Source organism: Talpa occidentalis, unplaced genomic scaffold, assembly GCF_014898055.3.
Source record: "Talpa occidentalis isolate TD23 unplaced genomic scaffold, MPIMG_talOcc4v2.1 talOcc4.13, whole genome shotgun sequence".
Taxonomy (NCBI): Eukaryota; Metazoa; Chordata; class Mammalia; order Eulipotyphla; family Talpidae; genus Talpa; species Talpa occidentalis.
In genome coordinates, this window is record NW_023601322.1 from 40,486,511 (window position 1) to 40,510,161 (window position 23,651).

The window sequence follows — 23,651 nt, forward strand, 5'->3', positions numbered from 1 at the left end:
TCCCCAGAAAGTAAAAAAAAAAAAAAAAAAACAACAACAACACTATGAAAGTAAAGGTTGACCAGTTGGAGGATCTGACAGCCTCAGAGCAGCTCACTTACTTGCTTTGACAGCAAAAACTTTCACAAGACTGATGTTTTCTACAGGCGGCTAACTATAAATTACATCTATAACCAGATGTTACATATTAATGTAACAACAATTAATGTAATGTAACAATGTAATAACAATTTTCAACAGTATTACATTAATTTAATCAAAATAGCCATGCCAATGACTAGCACAAGACTTTCACTGTAACATTAAATGCTAGAAGGAAAGGAAAAAGAGCTAGTTTTTTTTAAAGATTTATTTATGTATACAAGAACTGAGGTGTAGGCCAGAGGTGTGGGGTTGTGAGAGCATTCACCAGAGACAGAGTGGAGAACAAAACAGGCAGATCTATTGAAATACATTGCTGAGGGGAACAGCAGGTGAGACAGGACAGGTCTGCTGCTGAGCCATATGGGCTATCTCCCTGGCTGGTGATCTAACTCATTGCAGTGGCTGGCAATGGCTTGATATCGCTGTGTCTTTAACCCCTGCACCACCAGGGAAGCCCAGAGAGTTAGTTTTGAGAAAAAAGGATTTTGAACCTAGAAACTACTACACAAATTATTAGTTAGATTTGAGGGTGAAAAGGACAGTGAAATAAAGCAAATTTGAGGCCTGTAAGGACTCCCAACTATTTACTTTCTTTTTTTTTAAAGGAAAGGATTTTACACAAAATGAAAGGAAAAGACATGAGATATAAAGTAATAAGAAAGTACCATTTCATTTTTAATCCAATTAATTATAGGCAACATGACTGTGAAGTTTAATTTCATTTTAAGGGGGGTTGTAGGGCGGATGATGCAAACAATCAGACTGACTGGTCTAATTTTTCAGTTAATTTCCATTGGCAGTGGAAAGGGGTTTAGCTTTCTACATGTATACAAAACTAATTCTTCAACACATGTGCTAAATATTAAAAGATAAACATTAGGAGAACAGAAAAACAGGTGATAAAACTTCCAAATTGCCAGGGGAAAATTAAACATGAAAATAAAAAAGGTAGCAATAATAAGGACAAAATATATATACATCATCACAATAAATATGAAATTTATATTCCATTAAAAGGCAAAGATTCTCAGTGAAGATACTATTTAGTCAGTCATTTACAAGGAAAGTCCCACACTTTTATAATCCACTGAAATCATTAAAAGAAAATGATTAGGCTGTTCTTTTTTTTTTTTAATTAGTTTTTTTTAAAAAGATCATTTATTTATACAAGCACCGGGTACAGTCAGAAGCACGGGAAGGTGAGAGGATTCACCAGAGCCAGAGTGGGGAACAGAACAGGCAGACTGACAAAATACACTGCTGAGGGGAGCAGCGGGTGAGGCAGGAGAGGTCTGTGCACCATGTGGGACCCTCACCAGGGGCCTCCCTGGTGGCGCAAGGGGTTAAGACTCAACCTATGAAGCTATCCACAGCCACTGCAGCACGTTCAGCCATGGAGGTGACCCACATGGCACAGCAGACCTTGCCTGTCTTGCTCACTGCTCCCCTCAGCAGTGTATTTCAGTCAGTCTGCCTGTTCTGTTCCCCACTCTGTCTCTGGTGAATCCTCTGACCCCCAACACCTCTAGCCTGTACCCCAGTTCTTGTATGCATAAATAAATAAATCTTAAAAAAAAGAAAAAGACTTTTAATAAAACTTTTTAAAAAGCTTTTAAACATTTACAAAAGATAGCATCCCAACAAATTAAGAAAAGCTATTAAGTATACAAAGATAAATATACACAAGGATGCTTACTGCATCATTTTTTTAAATGAACAGAATAAGGAAACAATGCATATCAAAAGGAGAATATTAAGCAAAATATTTTTAAGTATCAAAAACTATTAAATATTACTACCTTCAAAAAACAGTAAGACAATTTTACATCCTGACACAAAGAAATGCCCAAAATATGTTTAAAAAAAAAAAAAGCTACAGAACAGCATATATAGGGGCCTCCCCTGGTGGTGCAGCAGTTGAGCGCTGGGCTGCAAAGCTGCCTGCAGCCTCTGCAGCACCGGTTTGATACCCAGCCACCGGTGAGGGTCCCACATGGCGCACAGACCTCTCCTGCCTCACCCGCTGCTTCCCTCGACAGTGTATTTCATCGGTCTGCCTGTTCTGTTCCCCACTCTGGCTCTGGTGAATCCTCTCACCCTCCCGTGCTTCTGACTGTACCCAGTGCTTGTATAAATAAATGATCTTTTAAAAAAAACTAATTGAAAAAAAAAAAAAAGAACAGCCTATATAACATACCACTCATAGGAGGAGAAATGGGAGTTCATATCTACTTCTCTATAAGTGAATTAAGTTTAAGGTGTAAAAATAGCTGCCACATTTCCCCATATGAAGAATAAATTTAATTTTTAGAAAGAAAGCATGTATGTTAAGTGGAAAAAAACACTACATGCACTATATACCATTAAAATCTCAGTTGTGCAAAAAAAAAAATGCATTGAGGGGCCTGCCTGGTGGCGCAGTGGATTGAGCGCAGTCCGCAGCCTCTGCAGCGCGGGTTCAATTCCCAGCCAGCCAGGGAGATACCCACATGGCGCGTTGGACCTCTCCGACCTAGCCTGCTGCTCCCCTCAGCAGTGTTTTCAGTTGTTCTGCCTGTTCTTCTCCCTGCTCTGTCTCTGGTGAATCCTCTCAGCCTCCTGTGCCTGTGGCCTATACCCCAGTTCTTATATAAATAAATAAATCTTTTAAAAAAAATGCTGTGAAAAGAACCTGCAAAAAAAATACTAAAGCAGTTGTCCCTGCTAAACAGAATTACGGGCAACTTCTTTTCTTCTCTGTATTTCTAGCTATTTTCAATTTTTTTAAATAAATGAGCATTTTTTTATTATGGAAACACATTTTAAATAGTTTAATCTGCTGAAATAATTAAAATAAAAATCAGAGAAGACTTTTTAATACAAAGCCCTTATCAATTCACAATAGGTAGCATCACAAAATTTCACTTGTAAGTTGGTTATTTAAATTTCCTAATCCATTTCCCCACAGGAAAAGTAGTACAAATGGTGATCATTTTTCTGAGCTACTATCCTATAAATGAAGAAAGAGAATGGGAGGGGAGAAGGGGGAGCAACAATCTAAATGACTGTTCATTCCTACATCTGCCAATCATCAGTATTGTGAATTAAGAAATTTCATGATCTCCCTGAACCTATTTGCTTTTATCTATTTCGGTATAATGTATTTCCTAACCTCCTATTAAATGAGTCAAAAGATCTTTGAAAAGAGTATTTTATTCAGAAAATATTCATTCAGAGTCAGTTCTACTAGAAGATGGAGATACATGGATATCACACTCACACATATATACACTCCTGCTCAAATAATCTAGTGCAAAAGACAATTACAAAGCATATCTGTGACAATACACAGAAGCAAGCACAGAGTGCGCTGGGATCACACTACCTAACAATTCAAGATGGTGGAAAAGAGCCTGGTGGGTGGCTACCTGGAATACATCCAAAAAAGATCTAATCCAATCAGAGGAATAAGGCAGTAAAATACAGAATCAGAAATATACATTGATATCATTATACTTGGAAAGAATACACACATTAGAAAGCTGTTTCATATTTTCTTATTTCAGTTATACACACAATTCTCCCAACCAAATAAAGTCAATCTCTAAAACTGAAGGCATATATTACTGACAATCAAGGCCTAGAATCTGCTGTGGGGAACAAAAGAAAACAGTGTCTGAACATCTCAAGAAATCATTTACTGGGGGCCTCCCCAATGGCGCAGCAGGTTGAGCACAACGTGGTGAGGCTGTCCACAGCCTCTGCGGCACGCTTTCCATTCCCGGCCAGCCAGAGTGATTCCCACATAGCACAGCAGACCTATCCTGTTGCGCCCGCTGCTCCCCTCAGCAGTGCTTTTGGTCTGTTCTGGTCCCCAGTCTGTCTCTGGTCCCCACTCTGCCTCTGGTGAATCCTCTCACCCTCCCGCGCCTCTGGCCTGTACCCCAGCTAAGAAAAGGAAAAGGGAAGGGGAAAGGGAAGGGGAAGGGGAGGGAGGGGAGGGAGGGAGGGAAGGAGGGAGGGAGGGGGCAAAACAGAGAAAGAGAGAAAGAAATCATTTATTAGCATACTGCTGTTCAAAGTGTGACCATGAACTAGTAACATCGACATCATCTGGGAACTTATAGAACTACTCTGAATCCCAGACTTGATCAATCATAATCTACATCTTTAAAGGTGCCCATGTAATCTGCATGCTTACTAAAATTTCAGAAGTACTGGTAGGTGGGTCACTACTCTAGAAGTCCTCAGTTCAACCAAACTACAAGGCAAAGAAAGTATTAAAATGAAATGGACTTTCATCATTTAGAGTATTGTTTCAAGAGATGGGATAGAATGAGAAAACACTTTACATACATCTAAAATAGCTGGAATCTCTAGGTAAATCAAATTTTCTTACAGATACCATTAGTAAGAAATTCTCCAATATTTCATCCTTCCCATGTCTGACATCCTATTTCCGAAATAGTGTTCCCAAAGTTCTTTTTTCTAAAGCTCTGCCCTTACATAACTCTTTTCTCCTGTAGTTCTAAAACCAGATCAGAAGAGAAAGAGGAGGTCTCATAAATGAAAAACTAAGGACTTTAATCCATTTCATTTTTTATCCACGGTAAGCACTTTTAAACATTCAACTAAATACTAACACCTAGAGTTTTTCAACATGTGACCTAAGAATTACTCTTTGCTAGGAGTGGATGAAAAGGACAAAGAACTGCCTTCAGAACAGCCTGGATCAACTATATTGTAAGCTAGTTTTGAATAAACCTGATCATCCATACATCTAACATTTTATTATTCATATCCAGAAGGGGAGAGAGTAACAATAGTAAATTTAAATCATTTTCTCCACTCTCTCTGGTAACACCACTATAGTCAACTAATCATAAGATATGCATAATTAACATCACATGCGCTTCCCCCAAATCCTATAAAATCAGTACCTAAATGATAAAAGGTAAAACTATACCTACTTGATTACAGACTTCACAAAATCAATTCCAAACCAGTTCAACAATAACATATATTTACACATATTTAAAAACATATTTGACTATAAGATAGAAGCTATATCATTCAAACATATACTAAATGCTTCTCTTCTCAAGTTTTGACAAACCTACACTACAAATTCAAACTAACCATGTCTGTCACCTAAAAGAAAACAGTTTACATGCCAAAATATTATAGACCACACATAAAACTTCCAGACAAAGAATGAAGCTTGACCACTACCTCACACCATATACAAAAATCAACTCAAAATGGATTAAAGAACTAGACATAAGACCTGAAACCATAAAATACATAGAAGGAAATATAGGCGAAACACTACGTGATTTGCATATCAAAGACATCTTTGCAGACACATCACCCAAAGCAGTGATAGTGAAGGCAAAGATCAACAGCTGGGACTACATCAAATTAAAGAGCTTCTGCACAGCAAAAGAGACAATAACAAAAACAAAGAGAAACCCCACCAACTGGGAGAACATTTTTGCACCCAACACTAATGATAAAGGACTGATCACAAAAATCTGCAAAGAGCTGATGAGAATCAACAACAACAAAGAAAAGAATCCAGTCAAAAAATGGACAGAGGAACTAAAAAGAAACTTCTCTGAAGAGGAAATGCGAATGGCCAACAGGCATATGAAAAAAATGTTCAACATCACTTGCAATCAGGGAAATGCAAATCAAAACTACCATGAGATACTATCTTACACCAGTGAGAATGGCACATATTAAAAAAACTAGCAACAACAAATGTTGGCGAGGTTGTGGAGAAAAAGGAACTCTTCTGCACTGTTGGTGGGAGTGCAAACTGGTCCAACCACTATGGAGAGCTGTGTGGAGATTTCTGGACCTACTAAACATAGAGCTTCCACAGGATCCAGCAATTCCACTCCTAGGTATTTACCCAAAGAACACAGAAACATCAATTCCAAAGAACACCTGCACCCCTATGTTTATAGCAGCACTGTTTACAATAGCTAAGCTTTGGAAACAGCCCAAATGCCCAAAAATAGATGACTGGATCAAGAAGATGTGGTACATATATACCATGGAATATTACTCAGCATTCAAAAAAGATAAACACATGCAATTTGCAGCAACATGGATGACGCTGGAAGGGATCATGCTCAGTGAAATAAGCCAAAAAGAAAAAGAAAAATACCGGATGGTCTCACTCATAGCAGGGATCTAGAAAACTTAAATAAGGGACCAGGAAAATGAATAACTATAAGAAAGTGAAAATCAAAATCAACAAAAACTATGAACCAGAGACACTTTTTGGGGGGTGGGGGGCGGGAGGGGAGGGATTGGGATCAGAATGGGGGGATTGCAATTGTATGGGGAATATAAAAATAAAATTTATTAATTAAAAAAAAAAAAAAAACTTCCAGACAAAATCTTTAACACATGGTAAGGGATTATCTCAAAGTTTCACAAAGACCTAATTATTTGAGAATCCTTAACTCTCAGAAAAGTTTCACTGAACTTTATTTTAAAGGTTACCCATTTCTTAATTCCCAGACATACTAAATAAATTTTCTATTCATTAGTAAGAAATTCTCCAATATTTCATCCTTTCCATGTCTGACATCCTATTCCGGAAATAGTGTTCCCAAAGTTCTTTTTTCTAAAGCTCTGCCCCTTGCATAACTCTTTTCTCCTATAGTTCTAGAAACACATCAGAAGAGAAAGAGGAGGTCTCATAAATGAAAAACTAAGGACTTTAATCCACTTATACCCATTCTTACGTGGGTATAAGAAACAAAGAATGAATAATCAAAGATAATCTTAGTTATCCTGGTAAATATGTCTTTTTAAAAAAAAAAAAGTCAACTCTGAAACTTATTAAACACCAAAAAAAGCATAAAAATATAATACACACCTATATACTCAGCACTCAGTTTAAGATATAAAACCAAAATGGTTAAAGCCATGGGAGTACTTCATCAATACACTCCACTTGCTTCAGCTGACAGATAATCTATTCCCTTGACCTTGGTAGTTACTATTACTTTTTTGTTACACTTTTACCACACATACACATATCCCTAAGCCAATGAGTATCAACTGGGGGTAATTTTGCCCCCCAGAGAATATTTGGCAACATCTGAAAAGATTTTGGATTATCACAACTATAACTAGTGACTAGAGACAAGGGTTGATGGCCGACAAAGCACAGAACAGCTCCCTGCAACAAAGAATTATCTAATCAGTCCAGAGGAGCAATAATGCCAAAGCTGGGGAGCCCTGCTCTCAACAGTAAATAGTAATTTTGTGCCCTTTTATGAAAAACTCTATTTTTTGGCTTTATTTGCTTAACATAAATTTTCTTATCTATACAGAAGTCCACTGAATAAGTTCACAGAGTCATTTATCCATTCCTTATTGATGCACACAAATTTTTTCCCCAATTTTTTGCTTTTGCATACACTATGCCATAACCATTCTTACACAAGCCCCTTGATGCTCAATGATTCTATCCAGGTCAGTAATTTTCAAAGAATGGTTCTTAAAATTAGGGTGGTGCCCAAGATCCTTTCAGGGGTTTCATGACAGTTAACAGTATTTCCCTAATAATATCAATAACATCAAGATATTATGTGGCTTTTTCATGTTGACATAGCACTAATGATGTAAAGCAAAGATGGGTAAAACTGTTGGTTACTTAGCAAAGTTACCACTCTCTTTAATGAGACCTGGGTAGCATATATTTCCTGATATGAGCAAAATGTCACTTCTATGGTATTCTTGTCAAAGTACATCATCTGAATTAAACCATGAGTAAATATCTGACAAACCCAGCCTGAGGGATATCCTATAAAATTATTGGTCAGTGTCAAGGTCATGAAAGACAAAGAAAAGTTGAGGAACTGGCCCAGATTGGAGAAAACTAGAAGACAAGTAAATGCAAAGTGTAATCCTGGATTGGATTCTGAATCAGAAAAAGGACATGAGTGGGACAACTAGTGAAATATCAGTAAGGGAGATGGACTATTCAATAATATACTAATGTTATTTTCCTAATATCAGTTACACTTTGTAAAGATGTTAACAATTGAAGAAAATAGGGTAAAAGGAAACTCTTAAATTGTATTATAATTTTTTACAATTCTGAAACTATATCAGAATGAAAGGTTAATTCTTTTTTAATTTTACTATTATATAAACAGATAACAAGCACTGAATTTAATAAATATACTAGTTAACCTTAAGAACGTAAAATTGGGTCTCCCTGGTAACACAAAGAGTCTAGTCTCACTATGAAGCTTTCCACAGCCACTGCAGCACGAGTTCAATCCCCGGCCAGGGAGCTAACCCACAAGACACAGCAGACCTCTCCTTGCCCACTCCAAGGCACAGCAGTCTTGCCTATTGCTCCCTTCAGCAGTGTATTTCAGCCAATGTGCCCATTCTGTTCCCCATGCTGTCTCTGGTGAATCCTCCCTCACCCCCCACACCCCCTGCACCTCTGGCCTATACCCCAGCTCTTGTATGCATAAATAAAATAAATCTTAAAAAAAAAAAAAAAGAATCTACAAATTGCCAGCAGATGCCACTTAGTAAATATTTTGAAGGAAAAAAATTAGAAAAGAAAAACATTTAAAGTAGCTTTACAGTCCTGGGGCAAAACCAGAACCAAGAGAGTATAAATTCATTTAGTCCATTAAAAGACAATGAAGAAATTAAACCAAGAAATTAAAATAAGTTTCAACAAGCATTTTGTATGAAGGTTAGTTATTCATATTTAGAAGAGCTTTTTAATGTTTGCTAAATGAATCAAATTAACATGACAAACTGCTACACACAACAAATTAATGTGCAAAATTATCTTGTAAATTGAACTAAGATTCTAAATATTGCCTCTAAAAAATACCTTTTCCATAAGAAAATGAAGTTACTTATATGACAGATATACTCTACACTACCGTGATATAGACATAATTAATATCCCTTCAAAAATCACTGTAATACAGGTTTGTTGTTTACCTTTACCTTTACACTGGAAAGATATATTTTCCCCATGAACTGACAATTACTGATCCATGATGCCTCCAAATTATTGAGTTGTGGTCAACTTTAGCTGGAAGTAGTATGATAAAATTTCAATAGTGTGCAGGAAGGAGTGTGCCTCATACAGTATGGCTGAGATTGCAAAAAATGGTAAATGCCTTGGGAGGATAACTAGTCAGTATCTCTCAAAATGTTAAATATGTGTACCCTGCATGCAGCAATTCCACTTCAGTAGTACTCAGCACATATCCATATATACATAAGGGTATATGTATTATTCACTGTGTCACTGTAAATAAGAAGACCTGAAACAATATAAATGCCCACCAATAAAGCAATGATTAAATAAATTACTGCATGTAGTCACCAAAATACCATGCAGCTATGAAAGAATAAGGTAGACCTAGATATGCTAACATGGAATAATCACCACTATATATTAGTAAGTGAAAGAACCAAAAGTGCAGAATATAGTTTACCATTTATGTTTAAAGGGAAGTGTTTATTTACAATATATTAATATATATGCTTAAAATGAATATTCTGCAAGGAAACAAAAGAAAATTATAATAGCTGCCTTCCCCCAACTTTGTTTGCATATACATCCTTTCCATGTTTAAAAAGCCATCTAACAACACAACTTTTTGAAGTATCTGTTCAAAATCTGAGTTGGGCTGTATTAACTTCCTTTTTCTTGTTGCTAACAATAACCAAGAACCGATTTCAGATTTAAGCTTTGTCCAGCTCTTATACAAAATCTTAGAAGCTTATTTATACATTCTGAATAACATCAAAATTTTAATTTGAATTATTTTCTATTGAATAGTGTCAAAGATAAAGCTATAAAAATGAAGTAATTTACAAGACTAAAATTAATTAGATCCTTATTTTGTGAAAAGAACCCTTCAGTTTACACATATTAACAAACACCTCTGGAAATTTTGTGAATCGAGGATACTGACTCATTACTGTGTTAAGTAAAAGATAAGTCTCTGACATAACCTTACATGTAAACAACATGTAAACAAAAAAATCTGATGTCCCCTATGCCTAACTTCCATTTGGAAAAAGTATTGAACACAAAGAAATGGTTCAATAACCTATTTTTTCTCTATTGCTAAAATGATTAAAAATGAAACAATCTAGATGAAAAGTGATTTTACAGAGTCCCCAGGAGCACTGAACTCCAATTCTCTGTTAGAAGAGGCCAAAAAAAGAAGAAAAATCTCAACAAATCCGAGGTACCAACAGCCCTCGGCAATTGTAACCGGTCAACTAAACACCATATGGCAAGGCAAGCCTCTCTTCACAGTTATCACTTGGTGCCTGATGAATTTCAATGGCTTATTAGACAGGCTGCCCCAGCCACCTTCACTAGAGGGGAGCTGTCTGTTGTCTCCCCGGCGCTTTGTGCCTTGCAGGCTTGAAAGCATCCTGGTCACGGTGGGGCCATCAATTCCCTTGGGGACAGCAGGGTCTTTAAAGCCAGTTTTTGTTTCCCGAACAGTGACCCTACAATTCTTCCCGGCTGTCTCCCCGGCCACCGCGGGCTCCTCCGGGGCGCCCCGCCGCCCACCCCGCCCGCCGCGTCCCCGCCTCGCGCGCAGGCCCGGGCAGGTGGCCATGGCTTACCCGTGGGCGCGCTGTCCAGGATGCGCAGGTCGTAGGCCCCGGAGCAGCGGTAGTTGGCGGCCGTGCCGTTGTCCCACACCACCACCACCTCCTCGGGACTTTCGAAGCTCCGGACCGTGCCCACATGGCCTTCCCCGCCGTCCTGCTTCCCCCACTTCCAGTCCGGGCCGCGCACCACCCGGGCCCCGACCCCCTCCACCATCACCCGGTTATTCCGGGAGTTACTCATCGGGGCCCGGGCGGTGGGCTCCGCCGCCGCCGCTGCTGCCGCCGCCGGGGGCCCCGTGAGGGAGCCAAGCCCGGGCCGGACTCTCGGCGCCGGCGGGGGCGGCAGGGAGCCCGCGGGACGCGAGCGTAATTCACTGGGGCGGCGGCGCGCTCCCCGCCGAGCCCGCAGCCGCTCCCCAGCCGTCGCCGCCGCCGCCGCGCCCCCCCGCTCAGACTGGAGGCCCGCCCGCGGCCGCTGCGAGGCGGGGGCGGCTACCGCGGCCGGCGAGCGCAGGGGAGGGGGCCCCGGGCGGGAGCTCCCCGCGTCCCGCGGACTCCGGGCCCGGCTACGGCGGCGGCCCCCCAGGGAAACGAGCGCCGGGGGCCGGGGCCGGCTCGCCCGGGGAGGGCTGGGGAGCCGAGCTGAAGGACCACGCTCCGGCGTGGGGTCCGAGCGCGGCGCCGCCGCCCGCCGCGGGCAGTGGGGTTACCTCCCGGCTCTCGGGCCCGCCGGCCCCCTTCGCTGCCCCTGCGCGCGCCGCCGCGCGCCGCCCCGCCACAGAGCCCCCGCCAGCCGAGCGCGGCTCCACATCCGGGTACTAACGAACCCGAGCCCCGAGCGGCGCCTTCTCTGAGTAACTACAGGGAGGTTTCTTAGCAACACCAGGGTGGGAAGGGTTTTGGACAGGCGTGCGACAGGGTAAAGAAAGGAGAAGAAAACCGATCCCTAAGCGTCTAGCCAGGGCCCAGGAGGAATGCGCGTGCGCACGGCCGGGGAGGGGTGCGGGAGGAGGGGCGGGAGAGCCGCCGCCTGAGGCGGCGGAGGGGCGGCTGCTTGGGGTTCCTGCCAGCGGGTGGTGCGGCGCTCCCCATTGGCTATGGAGAAAGGGGCGGGGCAAGGAACTGTCGGAGAGTTGGGGGGGTGTGGCCCGAGGAAGCCGGGATGGGGCTGCGACCCCGGCTGCCGAAACTGGGGAGCTATGAGAGCCGACGCTCCTGAAGGTCTAGAACCTAGTTGTACTAAGTGTGAATTTGAGATTCCATGTTGCCTTAGTCTTCTTTTTTTTTTTAAAGATTTATTTATACAAGCACTGGGTACAGTCAGAGGCGCGGGAGGGTGAGAGAATTCACCAGCGCCAGAGCGGGGAGCAGAGCAGGCAGAAGGACCGAAATACACTGCTGAGGGGAGCAGCGGGCGGCAGGAGAGGTCTGCGCGCCATGTGGGACCCTCGCCGGCAGCCGGGGATCGAACCGTCGCTGCAGAGGCTGCGGGCAGCTTCGCAACCCAGCGCTCAACCGCTGCGCCACCAGGGGAGGCCCCTTAGGCTTCTTTTTTTTAACGGAATCAGGAACGGGAGAGATTGTGGCACAGATTAAGGACGACCTCTGTTTTGTATGTGTAAATTGAAAACATTTCAGATCAGTGCGTGTCACTAGTGATGTGGTTTTTAGCTGAAGGAAATGGTTCTGAATGATGTCAGCAAAGGATAAAGGCCTTGAAGGTGTGTCTTCCTTCCTGCGCAGTCAGAATAGTAAGTGCAAACTGTGCAAGCTGCTGGGAAAGTCTTTACAAGTATCCAGCCCTTTGATAACTCCCACCCACCTATGACATAATCCAACCCCTAATTGCAAAAGACAACTTTGAAAAATAAATAAGAGGACTAACAGTGGTTTCTGGCTGCTATTACTTAATGACATTTTGGTGTCTAGGATTTAAAACCTTTGTTTCACAATCCAGCAGGAAGAATTGCTAGCTTAAAATGTTGCTGTTCTTGAGAGGAAGAAACAAGGAATACTCCAACAGAATGGAATAATCAAGCAAAAAGAAAAGGAGTGAAAATGTAGCCAGTAAATTATTATGTAGTGAAATAAATGAAATGTTCTTAATTTTTCATGTAAATAAAACTAAGAAAAATACCAATATGAAGTTCAAAGGCCGAAAAGAAGTAATTTTAGAGAGAATATTCTGATATGCTCCCTACCACTGGATTCCCAGCAACTTCACCAAGGTGATATAAGACCTTAATTTTCCTTGAGATTAACTCCAGTCCACTGATATGCACTGACATCTTATGAAAGCAACTAGAGTTCTTGACACTTCGGATTCACCAAGTCAAATCAATATAATGTCATCAGTGTCATGGACTAGCATCATGTCCTATAGGATGGTGAGACAATCAAGGTTTCTGTAAATTATGTTATGACAGAAAGCAGTAGTCTTTACATAGCCCTAAGGAAAAACATTGAAGGTATGCAGTAGCTCCTGCTAGGTGAAAGCAGTATATTTTGTGATGATGCTTGTTAAGAGATACCAAAAAAAAAAAAAAACACTAACAATAACTGCAGCAGTGGAGCTGCATATTGATATGCTCCATAAAAGAGGTCACGTCTAAAACAGTAGCTGCAGTTGAGGCACTACCTGATTAAATTTACAATAATATGCAAGAGGCATCTTCCTTTACAGGCTAAATATCAAATTAAATAAGAAGGTGATAGTGATAGGCATCTTCTGCATTTTTTGAATCCATGATCATGACTCTAATCTCTGCAATACCCTAAGAATGTAGTTTTGCTTTGAATTTATTGGATTTATTATTTTGATCAGAAGGTATAGTTACAGGACTTTCTTATTAATAGTCTCACTCCATTGATCAGGGAACCAATATGCATATTCTTCCAGTTGTCAAGTATGTGTATTACAACTATGCATTCAGGAATTATGGAACTAACTGGCTAGCTTTCTGAAATTATACAGTGTACTAGAACAAAATTGGGATTAACCATGGGCCTCCCTAAATAGCCACTCTGATCAATGGCTTCTTTGATGCCCACAGTCTTATAGTCAGTACATAGAAATTCCCAAAAGGGAAATTTCCCTTTCCCTACTGCCCATTTGCTGTAGAAAATGACTGCTGGTCCCTTTGGGGAAAAAATAAGAGAGGAAGAATTAAGGGATGAATTTTGGGCTGTGTCAAGGGGTCCTTTCTTCATGAAGACCAATGAAATGGTTTACATCCATCCACTGGATAAAAGCAACATTGCTCTTCATTGTGGTGACTCAAGTCAGATCTTTACCTACCAGAGCTAGTTTTTCTAACTGATTACATCAAACTTACTTAAGTAAAATGCCCATCTATTTAATTCACTGTGATTAAAACCCATCACCAAAGATCTATGTAAATTTAAATATTCTGATTGCCATTCTGGCATTAATGCCCATTTTAGTAACTGTTTTCACCTGGTCTTTGGTAGCTAAGCATGGATGACTAGCTTCTGTTACACTGTCTTGAAATCAGGGAACCCACTTCAATGGAACCCACTTCAATGGAAATACCCCTGACCTGCAGATGGTACCTATTAATGAGCTTAAAGACACTAGTGTTTCCCTCATCAATATATTTCTCAACATCTTAGCAAAAAGAGGATCCTCTGAGACAACTTTTCCTATTCCAGAAGCTTTGGCATTATTTCTAGGGTAAGTAAAGTATCAGGCTCTTCCGCCCTCCCACTATTAGATTAGCTGCATGCCTGATGGCAGGCACTTGGAGTAGGGTGTAGGCATGCATAGGTGGGATACACCTGGGCTAAGACTGGGCTTATAAGGGTGGTGTCACAAGGACACCAGCAGAGCAAAAGAGAAGCCATGAGAGAATGCCAGAGAGCCCAGAAAGTGTGAAGGCCTGCTGGGGGGCCTCCTAGCCCCCTGGCGCCCCTGCCTGCCATGTACCTGGTAAACTCAATAAAAGCCTGAAAAACCTACCAAGTTTTTTCAGACTCTCTAGGACTCTCCTTTATCCTGTCTGCTCAGATTGTAGATACCTGCTCTGTGCCATCCTGCCACTATAAAATTATACCATGGAGGTTTTGGCATCTCAACCTACTGAAATATGTCACCATTAAGTCCAGTTTCCAGTTAGAGGACCTGCTGCTTTAGCTACTACACATATCTGAAAACTCTGGTAAGTGTCCCAGGTCAAATTCAGCAATTCAATGTTAAATTCTGTTCTTTTTTTGACTGTCACTTGTAGAAGACTCTCCTACAAATATTCTGGGTCTTGACAATATTAACTTGCAAAATCTTGCATTTGGGGAGATTTTTTTAACTTTTATTTTTACGTAGACGAACTGGGGCATAGGCCAGAGATGCAGGAGGGTGGTGAGAGGATTTACCAGAGGCAGAGTGGGGTGCAGAACAGGAGGATTTACTGAAACACGTTGCTAAGGGGAGCAGCAAGTGAGAATTTTGCACAATATGTGTGTTAGCTCCTTGACCAGGGATAGAACTCAGGCTGCAGCATATTTGGGGAGACATATAATCTATCTTCTCCCAGGTCAGTCAAGAAACTACTTCAGATGAATTCCCTGCAGGGTCTTTAATCAAGGGAAAGTTAATCTCCTCAGATGTGGGCAAAGGAATGTTTTAGTTGGCAAAGAAAGGTCAGGGAAGGAAATTCTACTCTTCAATTAAAAACAAACAATGCAACAACAACTTGGTTGGATCTCAAGGGCATTATCTCAAAGGGGAACTTTCTGTTTAATTCCATTTATATAACATTCTTGAAGAGACAAAATCATAGTGAAAGAGAACAGATCAGTAATTACCAGAGTTAGAGTTGGGGGAAGGGTATGACTTTTAAGGGGTATCACAAGAGTTCCTTTGTGAGATGGAACAATTCTGAATTCTGATTGTGATGACAGTTACATAACTTCATTCCTCTGAAAAAATGTCATAGAATTGTATGTACACCCAAAAAGAGTGCATGTAAATTGACAAAATCTGAGTAAGGTCTATACCTGAGTTAGTAATACTATACCAATATTAGTTTCTACTTTTTACAAGGTAAAGATAGTTATGTGAGATATTATCATCATCACATAAACTGAACAAAGAGTACATGGAAATTCTATTTTCACAACATATAAGTCAAACTTTTAAAATAAGAGGTTAGGAAAGGAAGAGTGAGGAGGGAGGAAAGGAATCAAAGGAATTCAAGTATCTCAGATTTGTCTGAATTCACCCAAATGTCTTCATTCTACATTTCAGGGTCCTACTTTTTCCCCACCCTGTGCCCCAACCCTTACATGGAAGTTTATATGATATCTCAATGATATCATTGCATGCATGTGTGAACCACGACTGATATTTCCTTCTCTGCTGTAGACTTCTTTTACACGAAATAATAAATATCCCTGTTTAAGTTGTTTTTAGATACTTCTTGTTTAGTTGTGGGGTTTTTTGTTTGTTTTTGACAGATTCTGCTTATTTGTACAAGAAGACACCAGTGTCCTGCAGACAGCAGCTCAGGGGTCGTACCAGTCCTTCTGTACTTAATGGGCAGACAGGATTCTCTATTCTGAAATCTTTGTGGGGGGCCTGGGCACCTTTGGGAACCTGCATTGTAGCTCTATCCTTGGCTTTGGTCTTTAGCCAGGAAACTCTGAGACCTTTGGTAATACTGGCATATGTACATTTCCGAAAATTGGGGTGAGCTATGTAGGCAAGTCAACTGAGCTCATGACTGCTGCCCTTTGGGATGTTCACCAGGACCATCTTGGGCTTTACAGGAGCCCTGATAACCTCAGCATATGCACCCGTGGCTTTGGCATTGTTGACCTGCATCTTCTACAGGCCCTTCTTGTTGTGCTTCCTAGCAAAGCGAAGGCTCCTAAGGAACTTGGGGTCCACCCCCTTAAGAGATTCTTATCTTTGTAGTCAGTGTTTCTTGATGCCATTTCTGTGCCATTTTGGGGATTGGTTGTGTGAACTGTGGTTCTTTGACTTGGCCATTTCTATGCGGAACCCTCCAGCTCCCCAGACACCTTTTGTTATTTTTGTAACTTGAAGCTGAAAGCAATCCTAACTCACATTCTTGATTAATAATTAGATACGAATGGAGATAGTCTCTAGTCACTTCCATCCTCTTCCTTCCGAAAATTATTTTTTGTAAAAATCAAAACAGTGTTATATTAGTTGAGATCTTTTTCTTTCAAGGACAGAAAACTCAAAGTGGCTTAGCCACTTTTCCTTGATTCTTTGCTTCCTCTGTAGTTACCAAGTGACCTCAAGCTACTAGAAGTTCTAGCAGAAAAGAACTTTCTGCTAGTGCGCCTCCCCCACCATCTCTCACACTAGTCCCAGCAAGTCTCCTTCTGACACAATGATCCTATCCTTGAAACAAACTCTGAGGTTATGATGGGTGTAGGGTAAATGATTGTCTGGCTTTTCTGCCCTCCCACCATTAGGATTGATGATGGATCCCTGCAGTCCTAAATTCATGCCTGATGGCGGGCACCTGGAGTGGGGTGTGGGCCTAGGTAGATGGGATTCACCTGGGCTGAGACCGGGCCTATAAGGACAGCATTACGGAACAGAACCACCAGAAGAACAAGTGAGAGCAGAACAGAGCCAGCAGAAGAGCAGCCTCCCAGCTGCACTGCCCCCCACCCCGCCCCGCACCTCTGTCTGCTGTCTACCTGGTAAAATAGCAATAAAAGCCTGAAAAAAACAAAAACAAGGGCTCCGGGACTCTCTCCTTTGCCTGCTCTGGCCCTTCCTGCTGCTACAATGGGCCTGGTTTCATGTCACTCTTAAATTGGGTTTGGTATTATAACAGGGTGGTTCCCAGGAAAGGGAGTAGTTGAGTTCCAGGTTTCCTGCCCCACCCAAAGAGGGTAGAGCTGAGCAGGGAGAAGAAGAAGCTGCAGAGAAGACTGAGGAAGGAAGGAAGCAGGATGGAGCCAGAAGGAGACCTGGAGGAGGCACGTGGAGCCGAAAGAAAAGTGAAGAAACTGCGCATGCATTTTGGTTGTGGACTGGTTGACACAGATGTGGGTGAGAGACCCGTGGGGAGGTGACAATGTCGGGTTTTGTCTTGATTTTGATTTTGCTCTTTTCCTCCCAGACTTGTCTCATCCTTTTCTGTGGGTCCCCACTGGAAGATGCTTTAGACTTGTGGCAGGCTTTGGGGCCTTGTTCTCAGCCAATCCTGCTTGGGTGGACTTTTACCCACAAGGGGATGGGTAACTTTGGGTGCTTGATTTAGAAACTGTATTCTTTGCCTCCTGAATTATTTACTAATTGTATTAAAGTTCCTTTACTTTAAAGTCTCATGTTTTGTGTTGATGCGGTGGATGACAGAATCTATTTAGAGCAGGTAGGTTTGCCAGGTCTGGGGTGGCCCTCTCCCTGCTATGTAACAGTATCAGTTCTACCCAAAGCACTTGGTCTAATTGTGAAAGCAAGAATACCAATGCCAAAGAAAGCAGAATAAATGCTCAAGAAAAAAATGGAAAACAAATATAGGGTAAATGAAAAATTATCAGGCTTTTCCACCCTCCTGTCATTAGCAATGATGGATCCCTGCAGCCCTACATGCATGCTTGATGGCAGACACCTGGGGTAGGGTGTGGGCATGCATTGGTGGGCACATCTGGGCTGAGACGGGGTTATAAGGGCGGCATCACAGGGACACCAGCAGAATGAGAGTAGAACCAGCAGAGCAGCAAAGGAGAAGCAGAGACCATAAGAGAATGCCAGAGAACCCAGAAAGAGTGAAGACTCATCAGGGGCTGGGAGGCCTGCCAGCCTCCGGGCCACCCCACCGCCCCCCAGCTCCTCTGCCTGCCGTGCATCTAGGTGCCGCACAACAAATGGTGTAAAAAATAAAAGCCTGAAAAAGCCACCGAGGGCTCCAGGACTGTCCTTTACCCATCTGCCTGGATCATAGAGATCCTGCTCTGTGCCTTGCTGGCACTATAATAAATATATTAACAAGCATGTTAGAACATATTCCGTAACGCTTAATTTCCAATTAAGGAAAACTCACTTTCAGAAAATACCATATGAATGAATTATTCCTGATGAATAATTTTCCCCTTAAAAGAATAGTTAATTGTTTTAATTTAAACAATCTGTTTGAATTCTGAAACAGATTGAGGAAATCATCTGACCCATAATGTCATCACCACAGAAGGGAGGATTGCTGGGAACTAAGGGGGGAGTTAAGCAGCCAAGACTGATATATAATCAGACATGTGGGCCTTGGGGATCCTTGGGTTTCCCCTGGCTTTCAGCGTGTTACTGGGTATAAGGGGCAGGAAGGCCACTGAGCAGGTTTTCTATGATTTGAGCAGACAGTGTAAAGGAGGAGAGTCCTGGAGCCCTCAGTGGCTTTTGCAGGCTTTTATTGGGATTTACCAGGTACAGGGTAGGCAGGGGTGCTGGGGGGCCAGGAGGCTGGCAGGCTTCCCAGCCCCCAGCAAGCCTTCACTCTATCTGGGCTCTCCAGCCTTCTCTGGTGTTCTCCCTGCTTCTCTCGTGGTTCTCTGCTCTCTCTCCTTGTGGTTCCGCTTCTGCTGGCGTCTCCGTGACTCCACCCTTATAAGCCCAGTCTTAGCCCAGGTGAATTCCTTCTACCTATGCCCACACCCTATTCCAGGTGCCTGCCATCAGGCATGCATTCAGGACCATAAGGATCCATCATCAATCCTAATGGTGGGAGGGCAGAAAAGCCTGATACTTTTTACCTTACCCTACACTGGGGTTCCAGCTCAGCAGAACTGGTAGGACACATTCACCAATTTATCTTTTTCCCTGAATCATTCCTTTCTTCATTTTCCCCTTTTTGTAAATACTCTTTTTGAAACTTTTTGTGTGTGCCTGCAGTTGAGTCTCATAAGTCCCTTTAAAGCGCATGGGTGAGGACCCACAGTCAGGCCAACCCATTTCACATTGGAGCTGCTCTGTAACAGTTTGAGACCTCCCAAGGGTTGGTATCTAAGGAGTTAACAGCCAGTATTTCTATGGCCAACTTGTCAGAAATGAAATCTTAATGGGGGCTATAATCTATAATAAAACCTGTGTGCCAAGCTGGCTTTTGAAGGCACTGTGCTCAAAAGTGAAGACAATATCCAATATCTGTCAGAATATGTCTTTTGGAGGCTGTAGCATACTTGCATCATCTCCACAAAGTTGATTCAGCACCTCAGGTTCCAACCAGCAAATAGCAAATTCTTTTCCTTTGCCCTTCCAATTAGATTCACCAACAATGAGAACTTAAGTGATGCATCAAGACTCATGAAATCTTTGTTTTTTTCCCCAAAAAAGGACTTTAGAGGGTAATTTTTCCTTGTGTTGGCATATAGTAACACATAAATTCTTGGGCCTCCCTGGTGGCACAAGGGGTTGAGCACATCACTATGAAGCAATCCGCAGCCACTACAGCATGAGTTCAATTCCCAGGCCAGCCAGGGAACAAGCCACATGGTGCAGCAGACCTCTCCTATCGCACCTGCTGCTCCCCTCAGCAGTGTGTTTCAGTTGGTCTGCCTGTTCTGCTCCCTGCTCTGTCTCTGGTGAATCCTCTCACCCTCTGCATATCTGGCCTATACCCCAGCTCTTGTATGCATAAATGAATAAATCTTTAAAAAAAAATATTCTCATAACTTCTCATGTTACCTTATAAGTGCTCTCAAGCATTTCATTGCCAAAAAAAAAAAAAAAATTGGCTTACAATTGGCAATGAGTCCAATTATAAGGCTTAGTGTCAAACTGCACAAGTTTTCTCTTTTGCAATTTTTCTGGTTCCAAGACTACCATAAAAGATAACATTTCACTAGAATATTCTGCTGAAAAGATGAAAAAAATTCTAGAGATGGATGGTGGTGATAGTTGCATACCAATCTGAACACAATTTAATGCCGCTGAACTCTACACTTAAGATTAAAATGATAAATTCTGGGCCTCCCCGGGGGGCGCAGCGGTTGAGCAGTAGGCTGCAAAGCTGCCTGCAGCCTCTGCAACACCGGTTCGATCCCCAGCTGCCGGTGAGGGCCCCACATAGCATGCAGACCTCTCCTGCCCCCCGCTGCTCCCCTCAGCAGTGTACCTCAGTCTTTCTGCCTGTTCTGCTCCCTGCTCTGGCTCTGGTGAATTCTCTCACCCTCCCACGCTTCTGACTATGCCCAGTGCTTGTATAAATAAATAAATAATTTTTTAAAAAAATAAATAAAATGATAAATTCTGTGTTTTGTCACAATAAAAAAGAAACAGGAATTACAGTATGAGCCAGCAATTTCCCTCCCATGTATATATCTAAAAGAACTGAAAACAGGCATTCAAACAGGTATTTGCATCAGTGTTTACTATTATTAACAATATCCAAAGGACGGAAACAATGAAAGTGTTCATCAACAATGCATGGATAAACAAAATGTGGTATATAGATACAATATTATTCAACAAAAAAAGAAATGAAATTCTACTCTCTCTCTCCTGTGTAGAAGGATGTCCCTGTTGAGGAGAATAACTACCATGACTTCCAGTGCTTTGCTGAAACCTCAAATGTGAGGCCTTCTGGCCAACATCATATGTTGGTGCATCATTGTATCATTGGGGGTTGCAGTTTTTTTTTTTTTTTTTTTTAAAGATTTATTTAGGGCCTCCCCGGTGGTGCAGCAGTTGAATGCTGTGTTGCAAAGCTGCCCGCAGCCTCTGCAGTGCCAGTTCCATCCCCGGCCGCTGGGCGAGGGTCCCACATGGAGCGCAGACCTCTCCTGCCGCCTGCTGCTCCCCTCAGCAGTGTACTTCGGTCCTTCTGCCTGCTCTGCTCCCCGCTCTGACTCTGGTGAATTCTCTCACCCTCCCATGCTTCTGACTGTACCTGGGGCTTGTATAAATAAATAAATAAATCTTAAAAAAATAATTAAAAAAATTAAGATTTATTTATACAAGAAATGGGGTACATCCCAAATGTGTAGGAGGGTGAGAGGATTCACCAGAGACAGAGCAGGGAACAGAACAGGCAGACTGACTGAAATACACAGCTGATAGGAGCAGCGGGCAAGACAGGAAAGGTCTGCTGCACCATGTGGGTATCTCACTGGCCAGCCAGGATCAAATACGCACTGCAGAGGCTGAAGACAGCTTCACAACGCTACGCTCAACCGCCTGTGCCACCAGGGAGGCCCTGGAGGTTGCAGTTTTCTATAAGTTCACTATGGCTGAACCAAGAAAGAAGGTATATGCAGATTTCTACAGAAATTATGATTCCATGAAAGATTTTGAGGAGATGAAGAAGGCTGGTATCATTCAGAGTACCAAGTGATCTTGGCCTCCCTGGTGGTGCAGAGGCTGAAGTCTCAGCACTATCAAGCTATCTCCAGCCACCACAGCCTGAATACAATCCCTGGCCAGGGAGCTGACCCACAGGGTGCAGCAGATCTCTCCTGTCTTGCCCCTCGGCAGCAGATTGCAATGGATCTACCTGTTCTGCTCTCCACTCTGTCTCTGGTGAATTCTCTCACCCCCCCCCCCCATACTTCTGGCCCATACCCTGGTTCTTGTATGCATAAATAAAATCTTTTAAAAAAATGATTTTGAAACATATTTTTTTGGTTTGACTTCCATGGAAGTTTGTCACTGACTTATGTTCCTAAAACTATATTTGGGCCAAGGAATGATTTCTCTGAATAAACAAATACTGTAAACAAAAAGAATGAAATTCTTATATATGATACAAATTGGATGAACTTTCCAGATACTATTATAAACGAAATGTGCCAGACAGAAAAAGGTATATAGTTGTATATGATTCTACTTACATGAGATACCTACAGTAACCAAATTCACAGAGATAGCTTTATTAGAGGTTTCCAAAAGGGCTGGTGGAGGGGCAATGAAAAGTTATTGCTCAGTGATTGTAGTTTCTGTTTGAGGTAATGTAAGGGCAGGACTGGCCACAGTGTAGGTTCTCTGATCCCATGCAGACTGGGTAAAGGAGGAGTCAGAGTCCTTAGTCTTTTTTTGCAGGTCTTTTATTGGGGTTCACCAGGCATATGGCAGGCAGGGGTGCTGGGTGCAAGTCTTCACTCTATCTGAGCTCTCTGGAGTTCGTTCTGCTGCTTCTCGGCTTCTCTTTCGGCTTCGGCTTCTACTGCTGCTGCTGGCATCCCTGTGATGCCGCCCTTAAAAAGCACAGTCTTAGCTCAGCTGAATCCCATCTACGTATGCCCACACCCTATTCCAGGTGCCCGCCATCAGGCATGCATTCAGGACAAAGATCCATCATCTATCCTGATGGCGGAAGGGCAGAAAAGCCTGATATTTTCTTTACCCTACAGGTAATAAAAATGTTTTGAAAATAGAAGTTATAATAGCTATACAACAGATGAAAATGTCATTGAATTTCTGTAAAGGCAGGAACGCACAGAGCAGGTTCTCTATGGTCCCAGCACATGGGTAAAGTAGAGTCCAGGAGCCCTCGGTGGCTTTTCAGGCTTTTATTGAGCTTTTACTAGGTACACAGCAAGCAGGAGTGCTGGGGGGCCAGGGGCTGGTGAGTCTTCACTCTTTCTGGGCTCTATGATGTTCTCTTGTGGTGTCCCTGCTGTCTCTGCTTCTCTGCTGCTTCCACCACTGCTACTCTCTTTCTCTTCTCATTCCCCTCCTCATTCTGTTGCTCTCGTCTCCTGGTTCTGTGTGATACTGCCCCTATAAGCCCCATCTCTGCCCAGGTGTGCCCACCTATGCATGCCCACACCCTCCTGCAGGTGTCTGCCATGAGGCATGCATTTTGGACCACAGGGATCCATCATTAATGCTAATGGCGAGAGGGCAGAAAAGCCTGAGTTTTTCACTTACTCTACAATTTCACACTTAAAAATAA

General features: G+C 42.4%; 1 protein-coding gene across 1 annotated transcript in view; it reads right to left on the reverse strand.

The window, feature by feature from the left end:
- Positions 1 to 11,039, reverse strand: part of MIB1 (MIB E3 ubiquitin protein ligase 1) — a 118,409-nt gene extending 107,370 nt beyond the window's left edge. Inside the window, exon 1 of the mRNA XM_037508746.2 lies at positions 10,780 to 11,039. Within this exon, the coding sequence (XP_037364643.1) occupies positions 10,780 to 11,008 (229 nt within the window). The 5' untranslated portion in view covers positions 11,009 to 11,039. The remainder of the gene's footprint in view (positions 1 to 10,779) is intronic.
- Between the last annotated feature and the right edge of the window lie 12,612 nt (positions 11,040 to 23,651).